Raw genomic sequence first — 20,337 nt, 5'->3', positions numbered from 1 at the left:
CAGCAGAAGACAGAGACCCTGGGATTACCTGCCAGGGATGGGACAGCCACAGCTGCTCCAGACAACCAGTGCTGGTGTCTTACCAGCCTCACAGGGAAGAATTTCTTTGTAATATCCCATATAACCCTGTCTTCTGTCAATTTGAAGCCACTACCCCTTGTCTTGTCCTCCCAGGCCATTGCCCCTCTTCTGAAGTCCCTTCAGGCAGTGGAAGGGGCTCCCAGTTCTCAGAACCTTCTTGTCTCCAGGCTGAGCAGCCCTGGATGTCCCAGCCTGTCTCCACAGTAGAGAGGCTCCAGCCCTCAAGAGCATCTCCACAGCCTCCTCTGGGCTCACTCCAGTTGCTCCACACTCTTCTGATGTTGGGGTCCCAGAGCTGGAGGCAGCTCTGCAGCTGGGCTCTCACCTGAGCAGAGCAGAGGGGCAGAATTCCCCCCTGCCCTGCTGCCCACAGTGGCTGGGGGCCAGCCCAGGACACAGCTGTGCAGATTCACTCACCTGGCACTGCAGGACCTCCCACATCCTTGGCCAGCAGCTCCAGGTGACCCCCCAGGGTGCTCCTGCCAGCTCTGGGCCTCGGTGCCTGGTTCTGGTTCTGTGCTGTCAACAGCTCCGTCCAGGCACAGTGGCTGAGGTGGGCTGAGCTCCAGGCAGCCCCTTCCAGCTTCCACAGGTGCCTCCTCAGCTGCTTCTCCTCCCTGGATCTCCTGGGGCTAGGGAGGGGCAGCCTTGCAGGAGGGTGTTGCTGTCGGACACGAAAGAACACAAGCGCACCCCACTGTTCTCAAGGTGAAGAAAAAAGGGAAGCTTATTTTCTGACTCCAACATTTATAGCTTTCCAAGAGTGACAGTGGATTGGAAGGTGACATTACCACCTCTCCAATGACACTGGTCAGACCAACAGTCTATCAACTTTCTCCTCCCCCATAAAGGAATGCAAAACAATGAGTTATTTACAGAAAGTGTGTGAGAAAGTTCCCTACAAGAATGTCAACACAGAAGGCTTAGAAAATCTTAAAAAACCAGGGTGACATTAGGATAAGGCTGGTGTGAGCTGGGGCTCTGGGCTCCAAGGAAGCACATCAAGGAGCTCCAGGCCACACTGTGCAGGGACAGGATGAAGTGGACCATATCAGGCCACGTAAATGCATGATTCAGGAAAGAAAGTCCTGTGAAAGGCAGAGCTGGAGCACCAGGGTGTGTCTGAGAGCTCAGCATCCTCCTGTGGGACAAGGAGAGGCCCCAGGCAATCGAGAGAGGTTCCTTGTGCCCAGCACTCTGGGCACAGCCCCTAGCTCAGCCCAGCAAGCACCTCCTGGGCTTTCCTTGGGGCACAAGTGGTGTCCATGGAGGGGCAGCCCCTTCCTGCTGCCTCCCCACAGAGAGGGACACATGGAAGTGTGAGGGACACCTACTGTGTCCGGGGGGCTGTGGGGGGTCAGGCTCCTGCCCCCGTGGTTTTTGCAGGCGGATGAAGGAGAGCCCAAAGCAGCTGCATGGACTGAAGAGCTGGCTGCAGGTGAGCTGCACACTGTTGGAGACAGGCACACGACTGAACACACTGAGTTCCTGCAACAAGAGCCAAAGTTTATTGAGGGGCACCCCCTTTTAGAGGGCCTTCAGAATTCCTGCAGTTGAACATTTGATTGGCTGGGGTCTCAGCACCACCCAGCTCACTGGCCAGCTGATGTCTGCATTCATGATTGAATGGGACTGGCTGGGCTCCCCTGTTGGAGATTGACTCCAGCTCATCACTGTTGGATGATGTTCCTCATCACCCAGGAACTTGTTTACCTCTACTCTTTAATGTACCAGGCTGGTCAAGTTGGGTCTGTTATGGCCAATTTTAACTGTGCAGCTTCAGACCAGCTGCAGCTGTCACAGCACGTGGTCCCATGTCTGCCCTACCCTCAGCTCTGAGCTCTGCTGTGGGGAAGAGCACTGGCCACCGTCCCAACACCACTCCTACCTCTGCTTGTGGCTCTGTTGCTGTGCCACCCAGGACATCTGGGGGATTATGGGCACAAGAAAGGGCAGGGAAGCAGAGGTGGTACAGCTTTCCTGAGCCCATAAACAACCCTAACCCCTGGTCTACCTGAACTCTTCCCTACCTGTCCTTCTTCTACCCTCCTATCAGCCACATCCTACTGCCAGCCCCATTCCATCACCATCCCCCCATATCGGCTCCATGCCATGACCAGGCCCACAGCTTTTCCCCATGCCTTTTTCCTTTGGATCAGTCCTTACCTTCCTAAAACCTCTGAACCCTGCAGCGATTCTGGTCCAGCTTTGAGTCAGCTGGTGTCATCAGTGGGCACCGAGGTGTGACAGGGCTGGTCACAGGGCCATGAGGAGCATCCCACCTCAGACTGCAGAAAGGCACAGCTGTAGTTCCCTGGGGAGCAGTGAGAAGGACAGGGGCAAGGGGGCTCAGAGCTGCTGACCCCATTGTGGGGCATGGCCCTGGCTCCTGCACGGGAGTGGGGAACAGGGAACTATCAATGTCAACACAGCCAATGGGACTGGCTGTCTCTTGTCACAGCTCCACACTCAGCTGCCTGCTGTGATCCTTGGGGCAGCCAAGCCAGGGCTGTATGCTGTCCTCACTCAGCAGGTTCTCTGCCTTGGGGTACTTGGGGTCCTGCACACACAGCAGGGACACAGCATCATGTTCCAACCCCTCCCTAAACAGCCTCCCCTCCAGCTCTAGCTTGTTCTGGACATGGGGAGAAGCATGGAATTCTCTGGTAACCTACAGGAACAACATCCCATTTTGAGAGAGCAAGAATGATGTGAATCCTTGCCCTTCTGATTAACAAGGTGAGGTGGTACTGCACCCTGTCATGCCCTGACCCACCTCTCCCATGACCCGGGCAGCTCAGAGGGATCAGCCCCACACCCAGCCCCCCAGAGGGAACCCCCAGGCACCTGGGAAGAGAAGGACACCACACACCACACCACACTGATTTTAACCGGAGCCATTCAGGAGCCTTTGGAGACAACACTGCCAGAGTGTAACTTTCCTCTGGAAGCCTCTGGTGGCTGGTGGGGAGAGAGGAGAGTCTGATGAGCTTGGGCATCTCCTGGCTTTGGAACCATTCAGCAGCTCCCCAGTCCCACCCCACCGCTTCGGTGCCCCCCAGAGCTGCCCCACCACCCCTCAGGTTACCGACCCAGCAGCTACCCCCAGATCTGAGTCACAATCCCCCAGCTCCCTTCGGCCTCTCCTGTGCCCACAGCTCAGCCCACAGCGCCCCATTCTGCCACCCGGGTCCCACCCACACGCCCCAGCCCTATTCTCCAGTGCCCTCACGTCCTTCCCGCAGCTCCACGGCCCGTGTTCCCAGAGGCACGAACAACACCTCAGCGCTATTCAGCTATCGTTGTAGCTCGTCAGTCGTTCCCCGCTTTCCCAGGCCTGTTAAAGCCCTGGCTGTGCCCCACAGCCTCGCCACGCCATTGCCCAAGCCAGTGCCTGACCGCAGAGCTCCCGAGTCACCGCCCAGCCCGATCCGCACCCATCTCGGCCGCCCAAGTGACGTGAGCCCCGATCCCCGCCGCTCCCGCCTCCCTTGAGCGCCTCTCCCGACCGCGCTCCGGTTCGGGCCGCGGCCGGGCCCGCTGGGGGGCCTGACGGGACACGCAGCCCTCGGGGGACGGGACACGCAGCCCGCTGACTACGGCGCGCTACAGCCCCCGCGGGCAGAGCTCAGGAGCCATCTGCCATCTGCGCCCTGTCCGGAACAGCGCCCGGCGGGGGTGGAGAGGGGCGGGCGGGGGCAGGGGCAGAGCAGCAGCGGCACTTCGGGCACAGCGGTGCGAGGCGGTTTGTGCCGCCGGTGCTGCCCACGGAGGTCACGCGTCCCGCTGCGGGCCCACACACAGGAGGCAGCGGCCGGCTGTGACAGCTCACCGCTCTTATGCGCCCGGAGGGGCGTGTCCGGCAGCCGTTCCACTCCTCCCCTCGCCTGATTGGTGGCCTGGGCAGCGCCGCGCCCAGCAATTGGCTCGAGGTGCGGCACCTCGCCCGGTGATTGGCGGACGGCGGAGGAAGTGGCTGGCCACTGGAGGGGGCGGGGCAAGATGGCGGCTGTGCTGGAGGTGGAGGTTGGCGGCCCCGTTGAGCGTGAGGCGGAGGAGGTGCGGGCACGGGGCTGGTGGGGCGCGGTTTGGGCCGAACCGGGTTGGGCTGGGGAGGCGAGGCGCGGACGGGCTGCTTCAGCGTCGTGGCGTGCTCTGTGAAGGGCAGACACAGCGGACGTGGGGCCTGGGGGACGCGGGGTCCGGGAGAACGGGGTAGGCATGTGCGCTGAGGGGCTCGGAGGGTGCCTGGAATTGGACAGCGGCGACTCTGGGTCGCTTTGAGCTTGTAGAGCTTTGGGGAAATGGGTGTGGGGAGTGTTAGGGCGGGGGAGATCCTGGTGTGGGAGGACAGGGGCAGGCTGGCACTGGGAGCTTCGGAGGGCCCATGGGGCAGGGACAGTGCGGGCTCTGGGGGCAGGAGGGCAGCCATGGAGGCATCGTTGTTGTTCCCATGCTGGCTTTAAATATTCCTGGGGATGAAAAATTATAGAAGTGGAAAAAAATCTGTCTGGAAAGATGGAATTGGAAGCAGGGTGGATGCTCTGTCACAGGTATGTGCCACTTTCCGGCACTGCTGCCCCGGGCTTTGCAGTGGCTTTTCACCGTCCCCTGTGCTTCGTGCTTGGGAGGTTTTTTTTTTCCCCACCGGTAAAGAACCAGGAGAACTTGGTTCCATCCTGCCTGCACTGTGGGAGCAGCTGCACAGGGGTTCTAAGTTCACTTAGCTTGTACAGTCAGGTAATTTTTTGTGCCTTTCCTCAAGAATTGGTGGTGTGGCTTAAAAATTGTCAGATGCAGTGGTTGTTTTGGAGGAGATTCCTGGCAGGGCCCAGTTGTGGAGATTCCCTAGTGCGTGGCTGAGCTGTGGGAGCTTGTACCTCTGCCCTGTGCCTTGTGCTGCTGCTGGAGAGCGGTGCAGTGGGGTGATGGGAGGATTGAATCCCAGATCAGTCACTCTTGAGTTGCTGTTGGTTATATTTTAAGATATTCCTTGGTGACTTTGTATGTAAAATTGTGGAAGATCAAATCTCTGATCCTCAGAAGTGAAATTCCCACTTTTCATTCCATCAGGGCCTGGCAGAGAGGGCATCACAAGGAGGCAGCGAATGAAGAGGTGCATATAGGACTGCTTATCCCTGTGATTCCATAAATTGTTGGAGCAAAACCTATCTGCTTGTGCTGTCCTGAGGTCTTGGCAGCTCTTTGGGCAGTTTGCTGATGAGCCACTCATGGTGGGGACCAGAATAAAGCCAAGTTTCCCATGGCCCTGTCTCTGCCTGTGCTGAGGCAAAGGTTTAGTTTCCAGTTATCCAAATGTTTGATCAGTTGGGAGATTTCTGCTCCCTGCTCCTTGTTCCTGTGTCTTATGAGCAGAAAAAATGCAGAATTGAGATTCCAAAAAAATTTTTTCAGACTTCCACTAAAGAATATGCCTCATCCCAACCTGCCTTGGTTGCACTTACAGCACTGTGGAGGTTTATATTCCTCTTATTTCAGGTTATTCCTGGTAGGTGCTGGGAGACAGAGACTGAAGTTGGGGCAATGGGAAAGTGAGATCAGGGCTGTTTTTTGCTCTGGAGCTTTGAGCTGAAATCAGCAACTGCTTATTCTCCCTCCTCAAGGCATTCTTCTTGCCTCCTTTGGAGATTTAGAGCATAAGTGGATTACAGTCAGCTCACAGCAGCATGTGTGTTTGCCCAGAGATCCTCCCAGCTCCCTGGGCTGGAAGGAATGTGTGCTCCAGCTTTGCTGTTATCCATATCAACAGTCCTTGTGGTTTTCTCGAGGAGATTATTCTGTGACTGTCCCAGTGGTGGGGATCACAGGTTTGTGGAGGCTTTGGGGCAACAGCTCGTGTAGGAAACCAGGGAGTGGCACAAGGTTCTTCCAAAGGCCATGATGCCACGTCCCAGGAGAGGATTAGACTTTAGTCCTTGATATCCAGTTTCTCATAGTCATCACCTGGAGGAGGCAGAGGTTTTTGAGAGGATCATGAATTACAGAGGAGACAGAGAACAGAAGAACTGTTCTTAAATCCTTTTCTTTAAAACAAAAAGTTTGTCTAAGAGCTGTAGTTGGTAGCACACTGGGTCCAGTGTTGGTGTGGCAGCTGAAGGATGCTGAAACAGGAGTAGGCTGGTGTTGAACACTCGGTAGAGCTCATCTTCAGCTCCTTCAGTCACCCTAAATGTTCTTGTCAAACCCCTCTGTGGTGGTGTTCGCAGGGGTCCCAGGACGAGGGAAGAGACAAGAATCTTGACTCCATGTTTCAGAAGGCTGATTTATTATTTTATGATATATATTATATTATAAGAAAATGATATATTAAAGCTATACTAAAAGAATAGAAGAAAGGATTTCATCAGAAGGCTAGCAAAGGAATAGAAAGGAATGGAATGATAATAAAATCTTGTGACTGACCAGAGGGTCCAAGTCAGCTGGACTGTGATTGGCCATTAATTAAAAACAACCACATGAGACCAATCAAAGATGCACCTGTTGCATTCCACAGCAGCAGGTAATTATTGTTTTTCTTTTCCTCTGAGGTTTCTCAGGAGAAAAATCCCAGCAAAGGGATTTTTCAGAAAATATCATGGCTACACCCCTCTTGGTAAAGGGAGATTTGGGAGTAGAGGTTCTTCTACCTAGCTGTTGGGGTTAGAAAGAGACCCAAAAGACACAAAAACTGCATGTTAAAATCAGACAACCCCAAACTAGAAGTGGAATGAATGCTTGCTGGCAAGAGCAGGTGCTTCCTTCACTATTCCTGTGCATTTTTAGCTCTAATCCAAAACTTCTGTGCTAAGAGAGTGTGCAGATCAAGGAGGGGTTAACTGGAAGGTCTGGCTCAGGGTGGCTGCTCTGCCAAGTCCTGTCTGACAGTCATCAGATCCCTCTCAACATCCCTTCTGTCATGTCCTGGCCCCCCCTTAATAAAGTTATTTCAGGAGCTTTGAGCTCTGGGGAATCTGGTGAAGCTCACTCCTTGTACTTGAGAGAAAATTGTGTCCAGGGCCACAAGATCCCTGATTGGCTTGGGAGCACAGCTCAGGAGAAGCCTGCTCTGAGCAATGCCAGCAGTGTTTCCACAGGATTTGGAGCTGAGGCATCTTGAATGCATTTGCTGGAAGAATTTGGAGATTCAGGGAAGATGCCAAAGGAAAGAGGCTGGTGAATATCCCAGTCTCTAAGATGGGACCAACACTGTGGAGTGGTTGCTGGTGTGGTACAAAGGAGCAAGCTGAGCCACTGTATAGAAATGCAGATTATTGCTGTGGTTGGAAGGTGCTTGTCAAACATCTTCATCCAGCAAGGGTGGGGGGCAGAGCCTGGGAGGAGTGTGGGTCTTATGGGGGGAGGCAGTGGGAGCACCCGGGTGACTCTCAGAGCTTGTAGAGGGATTGACCTGTGCTGGAGCCAGCAAGCACTAGGGGATTCTCAGAGTCTGCTGCATGCAGTGACCAGCAAACATTTTAAAATCTCCTTTTTTCCTGTTTGTTTGGGGCAGTTGTTGCTCCAAATTACATTGCAACTACTGAACTGATGGATCTGGATGTGGCTGCTTTAGGAACAGAGGTGCTGGGGAATTTGGTGACACCTTCCCTTGGCTTCTGACACAGTTCAGTGAGCTCTAACAAGAATTTTCATTGCTTTAGATTTTGCATCTAAGTCCTGGAGTGTTTCTTCAGGCCTTGATTCTCAAGGGGTGAATTTCTCGCAGGTGTTGCTCTGGGGTGAAGCTCAGCAGATGTTCCACATCAGGCAGATGGATTGCTGTGCTGTGTTTTTCCCTACCTCCTCACCCTGGGGTAAAATTAGGTGTCACAGAGGAAACAAGGCAGCTGTGCATCCTCAGCTGAGTCTGGCTGTGATCAGAGCTGCTGCTGCAGACACCTGTGTGCTGGTGATGGTGAGCAGGCAGGTGAGGTGACTGCTGCCCCAGCATAAAGGTTGGATCCAAGCCTGTGGCCCTGTACCCGGTGGGGTGAGGTGGAGCTCGTTCCTATGTACACATCTCTGGCGTGTCCAGGAAAGAGTGATAACAGTCTGTGTTTGTGGAAACAAGTCTATGGCTTGTTTCCAGCCTTCATCTCCAGTGCCTCAGCAAAACTGGAGTGTCTCCTGCACTGTGAGGATTTGTAAACCCCACATGTATGTTCCCAGCCCAGATGAGCTGCTCTTGATTGAATCTGAGTTTGTGTCTCACCAGGAAAAGGTGATGGGAAGAGCTGTGGGATTCCCTCCCCAGTGCCATGGTCAGGGTGTGCTGCCTGCTCAGTGACCCTGGGTGGGGACATGAGGGATGCTGGAGGCTCCTCAGCAGTTAGGTGAAGATATTGTGAAAAACGTCAATCACTTGCTTTTAAAGTTTAAAAGTTTCATAGTAATAAAATGGTTATAAAAATAGTAATATAATTAGAGTAATGATAATTTGACAATTTGGATTAGGACAATATGAGACAATAAAGACAAAGAGTTACGGACAGTCCAGGTACCTTCTTCTGGGCAGCATAAGCCCAAAAAAGGACACCCATTAACAGAGGATTAACCCTTAAAAACAATAACCTGTTGCATATTCATACACCTCATACATGATGCATAAATTCCATTCAAACACAGGATTCTGTCTGGTCAGTGTCAACTTCTTCCTCTTAATCCTAACAGCGCCTTCGAGGCGGGAAGAAGTTAGTTTCTTTTGATAAGAGAACAATAAATTCTTTTTCTCTGAAAGATTTAGGTGTCCTGTGGCTGCTATCAGATGTGAGTGCCTCATTCTTTTCTTAAAAAAAATCCCACTTACATAGTTCTTATTTTAACTTCAAAAGTTACCTTTTAACTACAAGACTACATTTATCATATTACTAAAATGTTAATACAGCTCTACTAATCAATACAACAAAATACATATAGTAAATATCTGCATAGAGCCATATAATATGCACTTTTCACAATATCAAGGGAAGGTTTTGCCCAGAGAAGCTGTGAATTCCCCATCCCTGGAGGTGTTCAAGAGCAGGTTGGATGGTGCTTGGAGCAACCTGCTCTAGAGGAGGTGTCCCCATGGGAGGAGGGTTGGAGTAAAATGAGCTTTGAGGTCTCTCCAACACAAAGCATTCTGTGGTTCTATGATTCTATATAAAGCTCCAGGTGAAAGCAGAAATGCGGTGTTGAAGCTCCCCTTATTCCTCCCCTGTCCAAAAGTGAGAGTATTCACGTTTTTGTGAATCTTACTGGAGAAGATGGGATACAAGTATCCATTGTCAATCATCACTAATAACAGCAGCTCCCCTTGCTCTCTGTAGCTCCTGCCTGTGATGTTTGGGAGGAATTTCCAATTATCTCAGCAAAACAAGGCCTAAATTTTTCTTTTACTGTGATTTTGAAATCTTATTGGCATTGGTTTGTTGCTGGTGTGTGACATACTGTCCCCTGTCCTGCAGCCTAGTGTGATTTTGGCCTCCTACCACTGGTGGGAGCATTGGCTTCACTGGGATCACCACTCTGCCCTGAGACCTCTGGCTGGGTTGTGAATGTGGGATTTAAGCCAGTCCTTTTGTTCTGGTCACATGGGATGTTGGACAGAGCCTTGGCTCCAATAAAATATGGGAGTGTAAGTAAGGTGGAGGAGCAGGGAGAGTTGCTGCTCTTCCTGGGAAGGTGAAGGACAGCTCTGGGCTGTGCTGGCACTGTGGGCATTTGGAGGTTTCTTATTTAAAGCATCTGAATCCAGAGTTTCCCAGCAGCTGATTTCATGGATGTTTTTTTTTTCTCTGTAGATTGATCTTTCACACTTGTCCCCAGAGGAGAGATGGAGGTGAGTTTTGGGAGCTGATTTGGAGCACACAGCTCAACTGAGCTGCTACTGAGCAGAGCAAGCAGCAGCAGCACAGCTTGTGATCACAGTGGGGCAGGAAAGGATCACTGTTTTTTGATGGGGGGAAGTATGGACTGTCTTAGAAGGCAGTAGTTTTTTTTCTTTTAAACTGCTGCTAAATATAGAATCACAAAATTGTTAAGGTTGCAAAAGCCCTCTGAGATCATAGAGTCCAACCATTCAGCACTGCCGAGGTCACCACTAAACCGTGTCCCCAAGGTGCCACATCTACATGTCTGTTCAATCCCTCCTGGCATGGGGACTCCACCACTTACCCACCACAAGCCTGTGTTTGGGCTGGACAGCCCTTTCTGTGTAGAAATTTTCCCAATATCCATCCTAAACCTCCCCTGGCACAACCTGAGGCCATTTACTCTTGTCCCATCACTTGTTAGCTGGAAGAAGAGCCCAACCACCACCTAGGCCCACCCTCCTGTCAGGGCCTTGTAGAGAACAAGAAGATCCCCCCAAGCCTCCTTTGGTCCAGGCTGAGCCTCCCCAGCTCCCTCAGCTGTTTCTCACCAGACTTGTGCTCTTGGCCCTTCTCAAGCTATTTTACCCTTCTCTGGACAACCTCCAGCCCTTCAATATCTGCCTTATAATAAGGGGCTTGAAAAATTCCTCTTTTTTCTTAGCAAAACCAATTTAATCCAGATGCTTATTGAAAATCACAGTTAGACTTGACTCTCAGTATTGCACCAGCACAGGCCGACTTGCTGGAACAGCTCTGTGGAGAAGGGCCTTGGGGTCCTGGTGGAGAACAAACTGTCCCTGAGCCAGCAGTGCCCTGTGGGCTGAGGCCAGTGGAATTCTAAGGTGCATTGGGAATAGCATTGCCAGCTAGTCAAAGGAGGTGATCCTGCCCCTCTACTCAGCCCTGCTGAGGCACCTCTGGGAGTGCTGTGTCCAATTCTGAGCTCCTCAGGACAAGAGAGACATGGAGCTCCTGGAGTGGGTCCTGTGGAGGCTGCAGAGAAGGGTAAAAGAGCTTGAGAAGGGCCAAGAGCACATGAGGGGACCGGAGCATCTCTCCTATGGGGAAAGGCTGAGGGAGCTGGGGCTGTTCAGCCTCAAGAGGAGATGGCTGGCAGGGGACCTCATCATTGTCTGTCAGTTCTTAATTCCACTGTGTTTTTTGGTCAAACAGCACAAGCTGGGCAAAGAAACCCCAGGTGTCTGGCGAGTATCAGGCTGGAAATCACTTGTTCCAGAATGCTCCATGGATGCATGGATGGAGAGAAGCAATTTGCTGGGGTTTTGGGGGTTTTACCAGATGTCAGCTGTTCCTCCTGCTCTCCACCCTGACCCTTCCAGCCTTTGGACAAGAGGGAGAACAGTGTTAGTGGTTCCAAAACTGGGCTGAGGGTTTGGTATTGAGAATTAGCATACACTCTGGGTCAAACAGTTGCAGTGTGCTCCAGGAAGGCACTGCTTGATCAGGAAGGTTGAGAGAGATGACCCCACTGGTGGTCCCTTCTAACCTTGCCCATTCTGGGATTGCAAGTTATGCTGACTGTGCACTCTGTGTTCATTAGTTCAGGTACACCTGGGGGAGTTCTCCACCTCCTTCACGCTCAGATGGGCAAGGTGGTGTTCTTGGCTTTCACAGTGTAGAAGTGAAAGCTGCTCTGGTCTCAGTCTCTCTCTGCAGCCTTTGTCCCGTCCCCTCTGGATTGTTCACAAACACAATTCTTCTTAGTGCTGTTTTTCCATCTGCTCTTCCTGGCTCTCCTGAGGTGTTTGTAGCCCAGCATGCAGCCTGCACCAGTGTGCTCTTCAGCCTCCTTTTCCTGGTTGTTGCAGGGTGGAGCACGTCCGGATGCACGCCAAGCACCGTGGGCACGAGGCGATGCATGCCGAGATGGTGCTCATCCTCATCGCCACCCTCGTGGTGGCACAGCTCCTCCTGGTGCAGTGGAAGCAGCGGCACCCTCGCTCCTACAATGTAAGTTACCCCACAGCCAGTCTGCCTCCCACACTGCGTGGGGGTGCTGAGCAATGCCCTCCTTTTGCTGATGAGGAGAGTGTTCCTGGTTTTCCTATTGTCTGGTGTTGATTCCCTTGTTTCTCCCAGCACATGTGGGATTCCAGCTGAGGATGAGGATGGATGTCTCGGAAGGCCTCAGGTTTATGTTGGAAATGATGCAGATAACTCAGTGTGACCTAGTGCTTTCAATCAGGGATGGACAAGCAGATCCTGGCGGGTGTCCTAAGGGAAGCTGCATTTTGTGGTTGCTCCCTTGGAAGCAATGGGGGCTTCTTGCTGCTGGCAGCCTGGGTTTGATGGTTCCTGTGATGTCTATAGAGCATGACACGGCACAAAGCACCAAGACTCCATCAAGACGGTGCATAAGAGCAATTTATTATAGCAACATGTTGCCTTTATAGTTTTTCAAGGTATTTGCATTTATTTAACAGACACGTTCACTGCCCATCGGTCATAAGAAAGAAACAAAACTCTCAATAGGTGAAAAGGAGCCACATAATTCTGAGCCAGCTAAAGTCTGTATCTCTTAACTTTCTCTCCTTCATCACGTCGCCATGGTGACAGCCTTGGTGTCTTCCTCGAGAGAGATACGGGGCTTTCCTTATCTTCAGGAAGCCTTCACTGCCTCACAAGAACAGCACAAAATGCCTTTCCTACACTGCAGCACTCTGCTGAGCAGACCTGCCACTTGCTGATGCCACCAGCTTGTCTGGGTCTGTTAGTTACATGAAGCAACTTCCTGGTCATAGTAATAATATTGATTAATGTTTCCAGGTAGCACCTGTAGTCCTCTGTGAGCTTTAAACCAAACCTATTTGCCTGTTTCCCTCCAGCAGCACAGTGGGAGCTCAGCTGCACAGCTGTAGATTCTTTTGGGAATAGGCTGTAGTGCAGAGGCAAGCCAAAACCTTCTTGCCTTGTGTAATTCCTGTCTGAGGTGTCTGTGGTTGCAGTGTTAGGATCCTGGGAAGGTGAAGGTTTATGTAGCTGCCTTACAACAACTAGTTGTGTGTATCATCTCCCATACATTCTTCTGGATATGATTCCTCTGTGTTCTCCTGCCAGCTGTACCCTTTGCTCCCAAAAACCATGTGGCTGCTGCCTCTGACTCCCTCACAAAACCATGGAACTGTGTGAGTTGGAAAAGCCCTGTGAGATCATTGAGTCCAGCAGTTACTCCTGCACTAAACCTTGTCCTCAAGTTCCACATCCGCACAGCTTTTAAATCCCTCCAGGGATGGTGACTCCATCACTGTCTCAGGCAGCCTGTGCCAGGGTTTCACCACCCTTTCTGGGAAGAAATTTTCCCAATATGCAACCTTAACCTTCTCTAGAAAAACTTGAGGCCTTTTCCTAGTGTCCTGTCACTTGTTTCCTGGGAGGACAGACAGAGCCCCACGTGGCTATAACCTCTTTCCAGGTAGATGCAGAGAGCAGGAAGGTCCTCTCTGAGCTTTCTTTTCTCCAGGCTGAGCCTCCCCAGCTCCCTCAGATGCTCCCTATCCAACTCATGTGCTGAGCTTTGAGCTCTTCTCTAGGTGCCACAGGTCAAACCTCCCCAGGTTCCTGGTGCAATCCTGGGCCATTTGATGCAGGCAGGAGAATGGCTGCCACAGCTGACAGTGTGCTTCTGGTGTTTGAGGAGCAGAGAACAAGCTCCAAATGCCTTTCCTCTGTTTGTGCAGATGGTGACCCTCTTCCAGATGTGGGTAGTACCTCTGTATTTCACTATCAAGCTGAACTGGTGGCGGTTCCTGGTGATCTGGGTGCTCTTCTCAGCAGTCACAGCTTTTGTCACCTTCCGGGCAACTCGAAAGCCTCTGGTACAGACAACACCCAGGTTTGTCTGCTGTTCCTGGGAAACTCCTCAGCCCCAGGGTAACCATTGCAAGGATCTCTTTCCAGTTTTCCTGCACAGATGTGTGTTGAGCTTTGCACCCTGGCAGTGTGAGAGCCCTGCTCATGTGAAAGAGTGTGAAGCACTTAGCTGGCAGCCAGCCCAATATACCTGGTACCTGGGTGGGGGGTGGAAAGGTGGAGTCCATGTGGGGTGGTGTCCTCACCCAGGGCATTCCCAGCATGCAGCACGCTTCCTTATGGCCTTTGGAGATCATGAGGTTTCTAGTTTGGAAGTCAAGACTGTGAGCAGCCCGTGACAGGTTGAATTAGGAATGTAAAGCTCTTGTCCGTGTGTAGGGGTAGGTGAAGTGTCTGCAAAAACACAACAGGTGTGAAAAATAAAACTCTTCAGATGATTGGCACACTTTCATTCAGGGAAAAATGAAGTAATGAAATTCTTTGTTTTAATGCTTTACAGACTGGTTTATAAATGGTTTCTACTAATATACAAGATCAGCTATGCCACTGGGATCGTGGGGTACATGGCTGTCATGTTTACGCTTTTTGGACTTAACCTATTATTCAGGTGAGTGAATCTCTCAGCTCCCACTCCTGGGGCAATCAATGGCATGGAACACACCTTTGGCTATTACTCTGGAAAATCGGTTTACTTGGCAATGATTAATGGGACCAAAGACACTATTGGGGTGTCCTTTCACTCCTGGGGGGATGACAGGATGCTGGTACCTGAACTGGTCTGGGTTGCTGGAGAGCCCTTCTTCCAGCTCACTTGTTGGAAGCTCCCCCAGCTCTGGGGGCAGCAGTGGCTTTTTTTTTTTTTTTTTTTTTTTTTTTGCTATACTGCAAGAAGCAGCCAGTCCATGGGTGGTGGCAGAAGACTCAAGCCCAAACCAGCTTCATCGTTAGAGAGTTTGCTTCTCTGGAGTAATACATTCTCTAGAATATGATTACAGTGGCTTTGCCCTCAAAAAACCCTGTTGCTGGTTTTTCTGTTGTAGAATCAAACCAGAAGATGCGATGGACTTTGGCATCTCCCTCCTCTTCTATGGTCTTTACTATGGAGTGCTGGAACGGGACTTTGCTGAGATGTGTGCAGATTACATGGCCTCAACCATCGGGGTGAGTTCACGGTGGATTGTATCCCAGGCCAGAATTGTGCCCCGTATCAGGAGGCCTGAAACATGTTGGGCTCTGCAGCAGCTTTGGCTCCCCTCAAATGGGAATTCCCCCCTCAAGGAAGGGTCGCTGGATCTAATATAATGAGTTGCTCTGAGATCCTTCCTGAAGAGCGCAGCCTCTGCAGGGTTCCATCTCCAGGACAGGAAGTTCTTTCCTCTGAGGGTGGTGAGACACTGGCACAGATTCCCCAGAGAAGCTGTGGCTGCCCCATTTCCTGGAAGTGTACCAGGCCAGATTGGATAGAGTTTGTAACAACCTGGATTAGTGGAAGGTGTCCCTGCCCATGGAAAGAGGTTGAACTGGGTGACCTTCAAGGTCCCTTCCAACCCAAGCCATTTTCTGATTCTATGGAGAAGTGGAATGGTTTGTTTAGCCCTGCTAAACTGACAAATATTTCTTTTCCTGGGCATTTAAAATCTCCAATGAACACTCCCATTTCTGACACCACTGTGCTTGCATTAACTTGTGACCTGCAGCCACCAGGGAAGGATTCACACTGTGGGCTTCCTTCCTTGTACCTGCTGCAACTTTAGCTGTCCCTGTGGACAGAGGACGCAGTGGCCTAAAATCTGTAGCCCACTCACTTGGTATCAAAATAACCCACTCCACCAAAAATACATGACCTAGGACACCAGTGGAGTAGGTCATGTTTCTTCTTTTCAGCAGCTGTTTAGGGTCTTGGACTTTGTGTTTCCATCTTTCTGAGCTTTCTGCTGCTGCTCCTTGAGGTTCTGCTCCAGCCCCTGGCCTGCCACACTAGGACACCTTGGCACAGGGTCTCTCTTAGATTCTCAGGGCTCTGTTGGATGTTCAGAGCAAAGCTGTGCCAGGGCTCTGCCAGAGGCATGTTTTGCTGATGGTACTAAACCAGGAGGAACTGTGACCTCCTTGGAGAGAGAGCTGGGCAAGCTCCAGCTGTGTGAAATTTAACAGGGGCCAGATTCCCTGCCTGGGATGGTGTAATCCTGGTTATAGGTACAAATTTGGGAATAAGAGTCCAGAGGGAGTTCTATGGAAAGGAATTAGGGAGTTAGGGTTGACACCAAGTTGAATATGAAGTGTGTCCTGACTGCTAAAAGGTGCCAGCTGTGTCCTGGGGTGCATCAGGCATGGCATCAATGTGTGGCCAGGGGAGGTGATTGTCCAGCCATGAGGAAAGGGAGTGAAGCTGAATTGGGGGGGTGCAGGTTGGACATGAGGTAATGGTTATTTACCCAGAGGGAACAGGCTCCCCAGAGACACGATCATGTCATCAAGTCTGCCAGAGTTCAGAAAGTCCCTTAGTCATATGGTTTAGTTTTAGGTAGTGGAGCAGGGAGTTTGACTCAATGACCCGAGGGGTCCCTTGTAGCTGGAGTGTGTGGGACCTGGTTTTGTGACCACACTCTCTGTGTTATGTCAGCCCTGTGCTGAGCCATGAGGCTGGGAAATGGAGAGGGGTGGCTGCTCTCTCTGTGCTTTGCTGAATGAGAGTCAGGGACCTGCAGGGCTGGAGGTGGGGGCTCTATCTGACTGGCAGCCCAAAGTTGTTCTTTTGGATCAAAGCTGTGACCTCCAGCTCGTCCCGCTCTCTCTCCCAGTCTCTGCCCTGGGTGCATGGCCCTGGCAGGCAGCTGAAAACCCACCTGGCTGTTGAGGAGCAGAGAGGGCTGGCCCCTCGACATTGGGAGGGGGTGTGACAGGCCACTGCATCACTGAGCAGCTGTCCTGTTGTAGTTGTTCCCACAGCTGGACCTGTAACAAGGTTTTAAGCCCCAAAGGCCAAGGCTGGACTCGTGGGGAGCTGAGCCCAGCCCTCCTTAGAGCTTAGCTGTGCCAGCGTGGGTGTGGGACACGTGGCCTGCCACTGTCACTGCTCTCCCTCTGCTCTGCCCCCGCTCAGTTCTACAGCGCCTCAGGGATGCCCACCAAGCACCTCTCTGACAGCGTCTGCGCCGTCTGCGGCCAGCAGATCTTCGTGGATGTCAACGAGGAAGGGATCATTGAGAACACCTACCGCCTCTCCTGCAACCACGTGTATCCTTCTCTGCAGGTGCCAGCCCCCTGCCTCACTGGCCCCACACTGGGGTGGGCAGCAGGGAGCTCCTGCCCCACGGCTTCTCCCGTGCTGGGTGAAGAAATGCCTGTTCTGGGAAGCGAGGCTGTCCAGCTGACTTTGCATGTGATCTGTCCCTGTGTCATCACTGACTTGGCATGGGAAGAAGTGTCCCTGAAATTACTTCGTTGCCACTCCCAAGTGGTTGTTTCCTCTTCCTTCTCATCCCCAGCTCCCTCTGCCGAGTCATGGAGCTGCACCTCAGTTTTTACCTGCTTTTGACAAATCTGCTGTGACCCGTCTGCCTGGCAGTGCCCCCAGCAGATATTCTGGCAGAGGTGATGGTGTGAGGTCAGGACATGAGGCATCCCTGCTCCATGCCACACTGGCCCCTCATCAGAGATGCATTGCAGTGGGTCCGAGTGTCTATAAGGAAGAACTGTGGGGAAACACTGCTGCCCCCCTCTGAAAACAGCCCCCTGGTCCAGCATGCTGATTGCTACCTGCTCTGGCCACAGCCCAGCAGCTTCCTCCTTCTCCAGAACTCCTCCAGGGTTTCCAGCACGCTGGACTCACTCAGCCCTTTCTGTCAGCTGATTGATGAGAACTGGGTTTTGAAACTGGAAGTCCTAGTTGGTGCTCAGTCCCAGCTGAGGTGGCACGTGGGGTTTTTTCCCTGTGGTGACTCAGTCTACACATGGGATGTCCTCTGGCACTGTGTATGTTACTGCCTGCGAGGTGGTTTCCAAACTGGGCTTGAGCAAAGGTCATGCTGGCAGAACAGGAGCCTAAATTTAACTCTTGGGAGCTGTTGGTGAGATTTATGGCTGACCCTGTGCAAGGGCCTGGGACTGCAGCAGCTTGGGGTGGCGTGGCTGTCAGAGGAGCTGGTTGGTGCTCCTGGGTCCTCAAGGGTGATGGCTGGCTGGGCACTCCTGCATCTATGTCTCCAGGGCTGACAAGGAAATGACTCCTGTTGCTGCTGCCTGGCATTCTTCCATGTTTTGAGCAGCATAGATATTCTGGGAAAAGTCTGTTTGCTCTGTGACACCAATGTACGTGGCAGAGTCATCTGTAGCCACCTCATATTTTCCTGTAACTTCTTCAGGCTGTGCTCAGGTTATGCAAATCCTTTTGACAGAGCACTAGCAAGCACTTGTAAGTCAGACCCTTACTTACAGAGAAATTCCTTAAATGTTAATTCCAGGAAGCTTTGAAGAAGGCTTCCAAAATGCATGCAGTTCGCAGAGCTCTCCCAGGCTGTCCAAACCTTCTCAGTGCTTGGGCACCATCACTGAAGAGTTTCAGTCTCCCTGGTGCCCATGCATGGGTCAGGGCCTTCATGCTGCCACCCTGGCTCTGTTCTGCTGCCCCATGAGCTCCTTCCGCTGTCCTGGAAGCTGCTGCACCTTCTAGGAAAGGGCTGTGGTTGTGCAATGCACCATCCTCACATGGGGGGATGTTTCCATGGCTCTGGGGGGACTTCCTTGGCCTTGGTGGTTTCCTCCACACTGAGCAATGTATCCCCCTCTTCTTCCAGTTCCCCTTAACGTGCCACTCCCCAGGTTCCATGAGTTCTGCATCCGGGGCTGGTGCATTGTCGGGAAGAAGCAGACGTGTCCATACTGCAAAGAGAAGGTGGATCTCAAGAGGATGTTCAGTAATCCGTATCCTTTCTCCTGCTGGGAGCCAGCACTTTGGGAAGGGAAGCAGTGGGTAGAACACACAAGGGGTGAGAGGCTTGCCTGGCACCCTCAGTAGGTCTCTGCAGCACGTGGCTCTGGCAGAGACCCTGCAAAACCCAGGGCAAGCCTGGCCACAGCCGTCCCTCCATGAGGACTCATGTCTGTCCTTCCTGGGTGCTTGTCCATCCCTCTGGGCACCTGTGTTCTCTGTCCCTGCTTTTGGGTGGCTTCTGGGTGGGTTGTGCTTCTCTCATCCCTTTCCCCACGACTCTTTAACTCCTTCCTGCCCAGCTGGGAGAGGCCTCACGTCATGTATGGGCAGCTGCTGGACTGGCTGCGCTACTTGGTGGCCTGGCAGCCGGTGATCATCGGACTGGTCCAGGGAATCAACTACATCCTGGGGCTGGAGTAAGGGCAGGCGGTGGGGAGCCGCGGAACCACGAGAGGACATTGCCACCAGGGATGCTGGCTTTGCTCCGTCACCTCTCAGGACCTTGGCCACCACCAAGGACAGCAACATCAGGGCCCCTCCTGCTGGGGCTAGGGGAGGATTTTTTTAAAAAGCAATTATTTTAATGAGCATATTTAAAACTTTCTATTGCAGCCAAAAAGAGACGCTTGTCCCCTTTCCCTGTCCCTGTCCAGCCCTTTGCAGCGCCCTGCTGGGCTGAGCTTTGGGCTGGGGGCTGTTCACCAGCTCCTTCCTGCCACTCTGTCAGGGGAGGCCATGACAGAGAAGAGCCAAGGCTTTGTCAGCTCCCAGCGCCAGCACCCTGGAGCAGCCTTGCTGGCAGCGAGGATGGGATATGGGGGCTGCAGAGGAGAGGCTGGAGCCCAGTGCCCTGAAAGAGGGGATGAAGGTCACCTGGCTACCCCCAGCTGCCAGGTCTACTCTGGGTGCCACGGGTATGCCAGCAGGAACCAGGCTGCTCTCCAGCATGGTGATGGTGGGCTCTGCCTTGGGGAACCCTTTTATATGCTCCCAAATTTTCTGTGTTCCTCCCTGGAGTCCAGCAGTGTCCCCTGACTGCTAGGGGGGGGCGGGGGGGTCAGCCAAGGCGTGGAGTGGGGCCAGTGCTGCTCCTCTCCGTGCCCTTGTGGGTGATGGTGGCGGTACGTCAGGAGCAGCCAAGAGCAGGTGCCCCTGCCCCGGGCGCAGGTCCGCCCTCACTGCATATTGCTCTTGGCACTGGAATAAAAGGGATGGAGTGAAGGTTGGGCTGGTGCTGGCGTTTCCCTGCCCCAGCATTACTCCATGACATCCTCCTGGCCTTGCTGCTAGGAGCCATGCCAAGGTCCCGCTGGGGCAAGTGGTCTTGGGCTCAGTTTTTGGTAGTGGGTGGGGTAAAGTCCCCAATCCCAGGGCCAGCGGTGGTATTTTGGCTTGTGGAGACTTGAGTCATATTCCCTGAGGGCACAAGGCAGCTCCTGGCTCAGGGGATTTGGGAAGTGGTCACAGTGCTGACATGGCTGTGTGGGCTGTGTTCCCCCTGGGGAACCCCAGCACCGTGCTGAATCCTCTGAGTTTTCTTTTGAGTGAAACCACATTGCAGTGTTGTGCCAAACACCAAAATAAGAGCCCTGGAAATGGAGACGTGGCCCTGGGTTTTTCTTGATCGTCTTCCTTGCTGCA

General features: G+C 52.6%; 2 protein-coding genes across 5 annotated transcripts; one reads left to right on the top strand and one right to left on the bottom strand.

The window, feature by feature from the left end:
• Positions 1-774: 774 nt before the first annotated feature.
• XNDC1N (XRCC1 N-terminal domain containing 1, N-terminal like) lies at positions 775-2,866 on the bottom strand. Its single transcript, XM_077192197.1, has 4 exons — positions 2,858-2,866; positions 2,541-2,752; positions 1,678-1,801; positions 775-1,569 (listed from the first exon to the last, which is right to left on the bottom strand). Exons 1-4 carry the CDS (start codon positions 2,864-2,866, stop codon positions 1,297-1,299), a joined length of 618 nt encoding a protein of 205 aa, XP_077048312.1. The 3' UTR covers positions 775-1,296.
• A 1,039-nt stretch (positions 2,867-3,905) lies between these two features.
• RNF121 (ring finger protein 121) lies at positions 3,906-20,296 on the top strand. Of its 4 annotated transcripts, none has more exons than XM_077174450.1 (9): positions 3,906-4,013; positions 9,861-9,898; positions 11,762-11,903; positions 13,631-13,785; positions 14,263-14,370; positions 14,804-14,924; positions 16,867-17,000; positions 18,585-18,686; positions 18,996-20,296. In XM_077174450.1, the coding sequence occupies exons 1-9, from the start codon at positions 3,921-3,923 to the stop codon at positions 19,114-19,116; spliced, it is 1,014 nt and encodes a 337-aa protein (XP_077030565.1). In that variant the 5' UTR covers positions 3,906-3,920; the 3' UTR covers positions 19,117-20,296. The 4 variants fall into 4 exon arrangements, with proteins under 4 accessions (XP_077030565.1, XP_054507792.2, XP_054507811.1 ...); XM_054651817.2 differs by having other exon boundaries at positions 3,990-4,140; positions 16,867-17,016; positions 18,560-18,686; XM_054651836.2 differs by having other exon boundaries at positions 3,991-4,140; positions 18,585-18,683; positions 18,982-20,296.
• Positions 20,297-20,337: the final 41 nt, after the last annotated feature.

Source organism: Agelaius phoeniceus, chromosome 2, assembly GCF_051311805.1.
Source record: "Agelaius phoeniceus isolate bAgePho1 chromosome 2, bAgePho1.hap1, whole genome shotgun sequence".
Taxonomy (NCBI): Eukaryota; Metazoa; Chordata; class Aves; order Passeriformes; family Icteridae; genus Agelaius; species Agelaius phoeniceus.
This window is presented reverse-complemented; position numbering and strand designations above follow the sequence as displayed.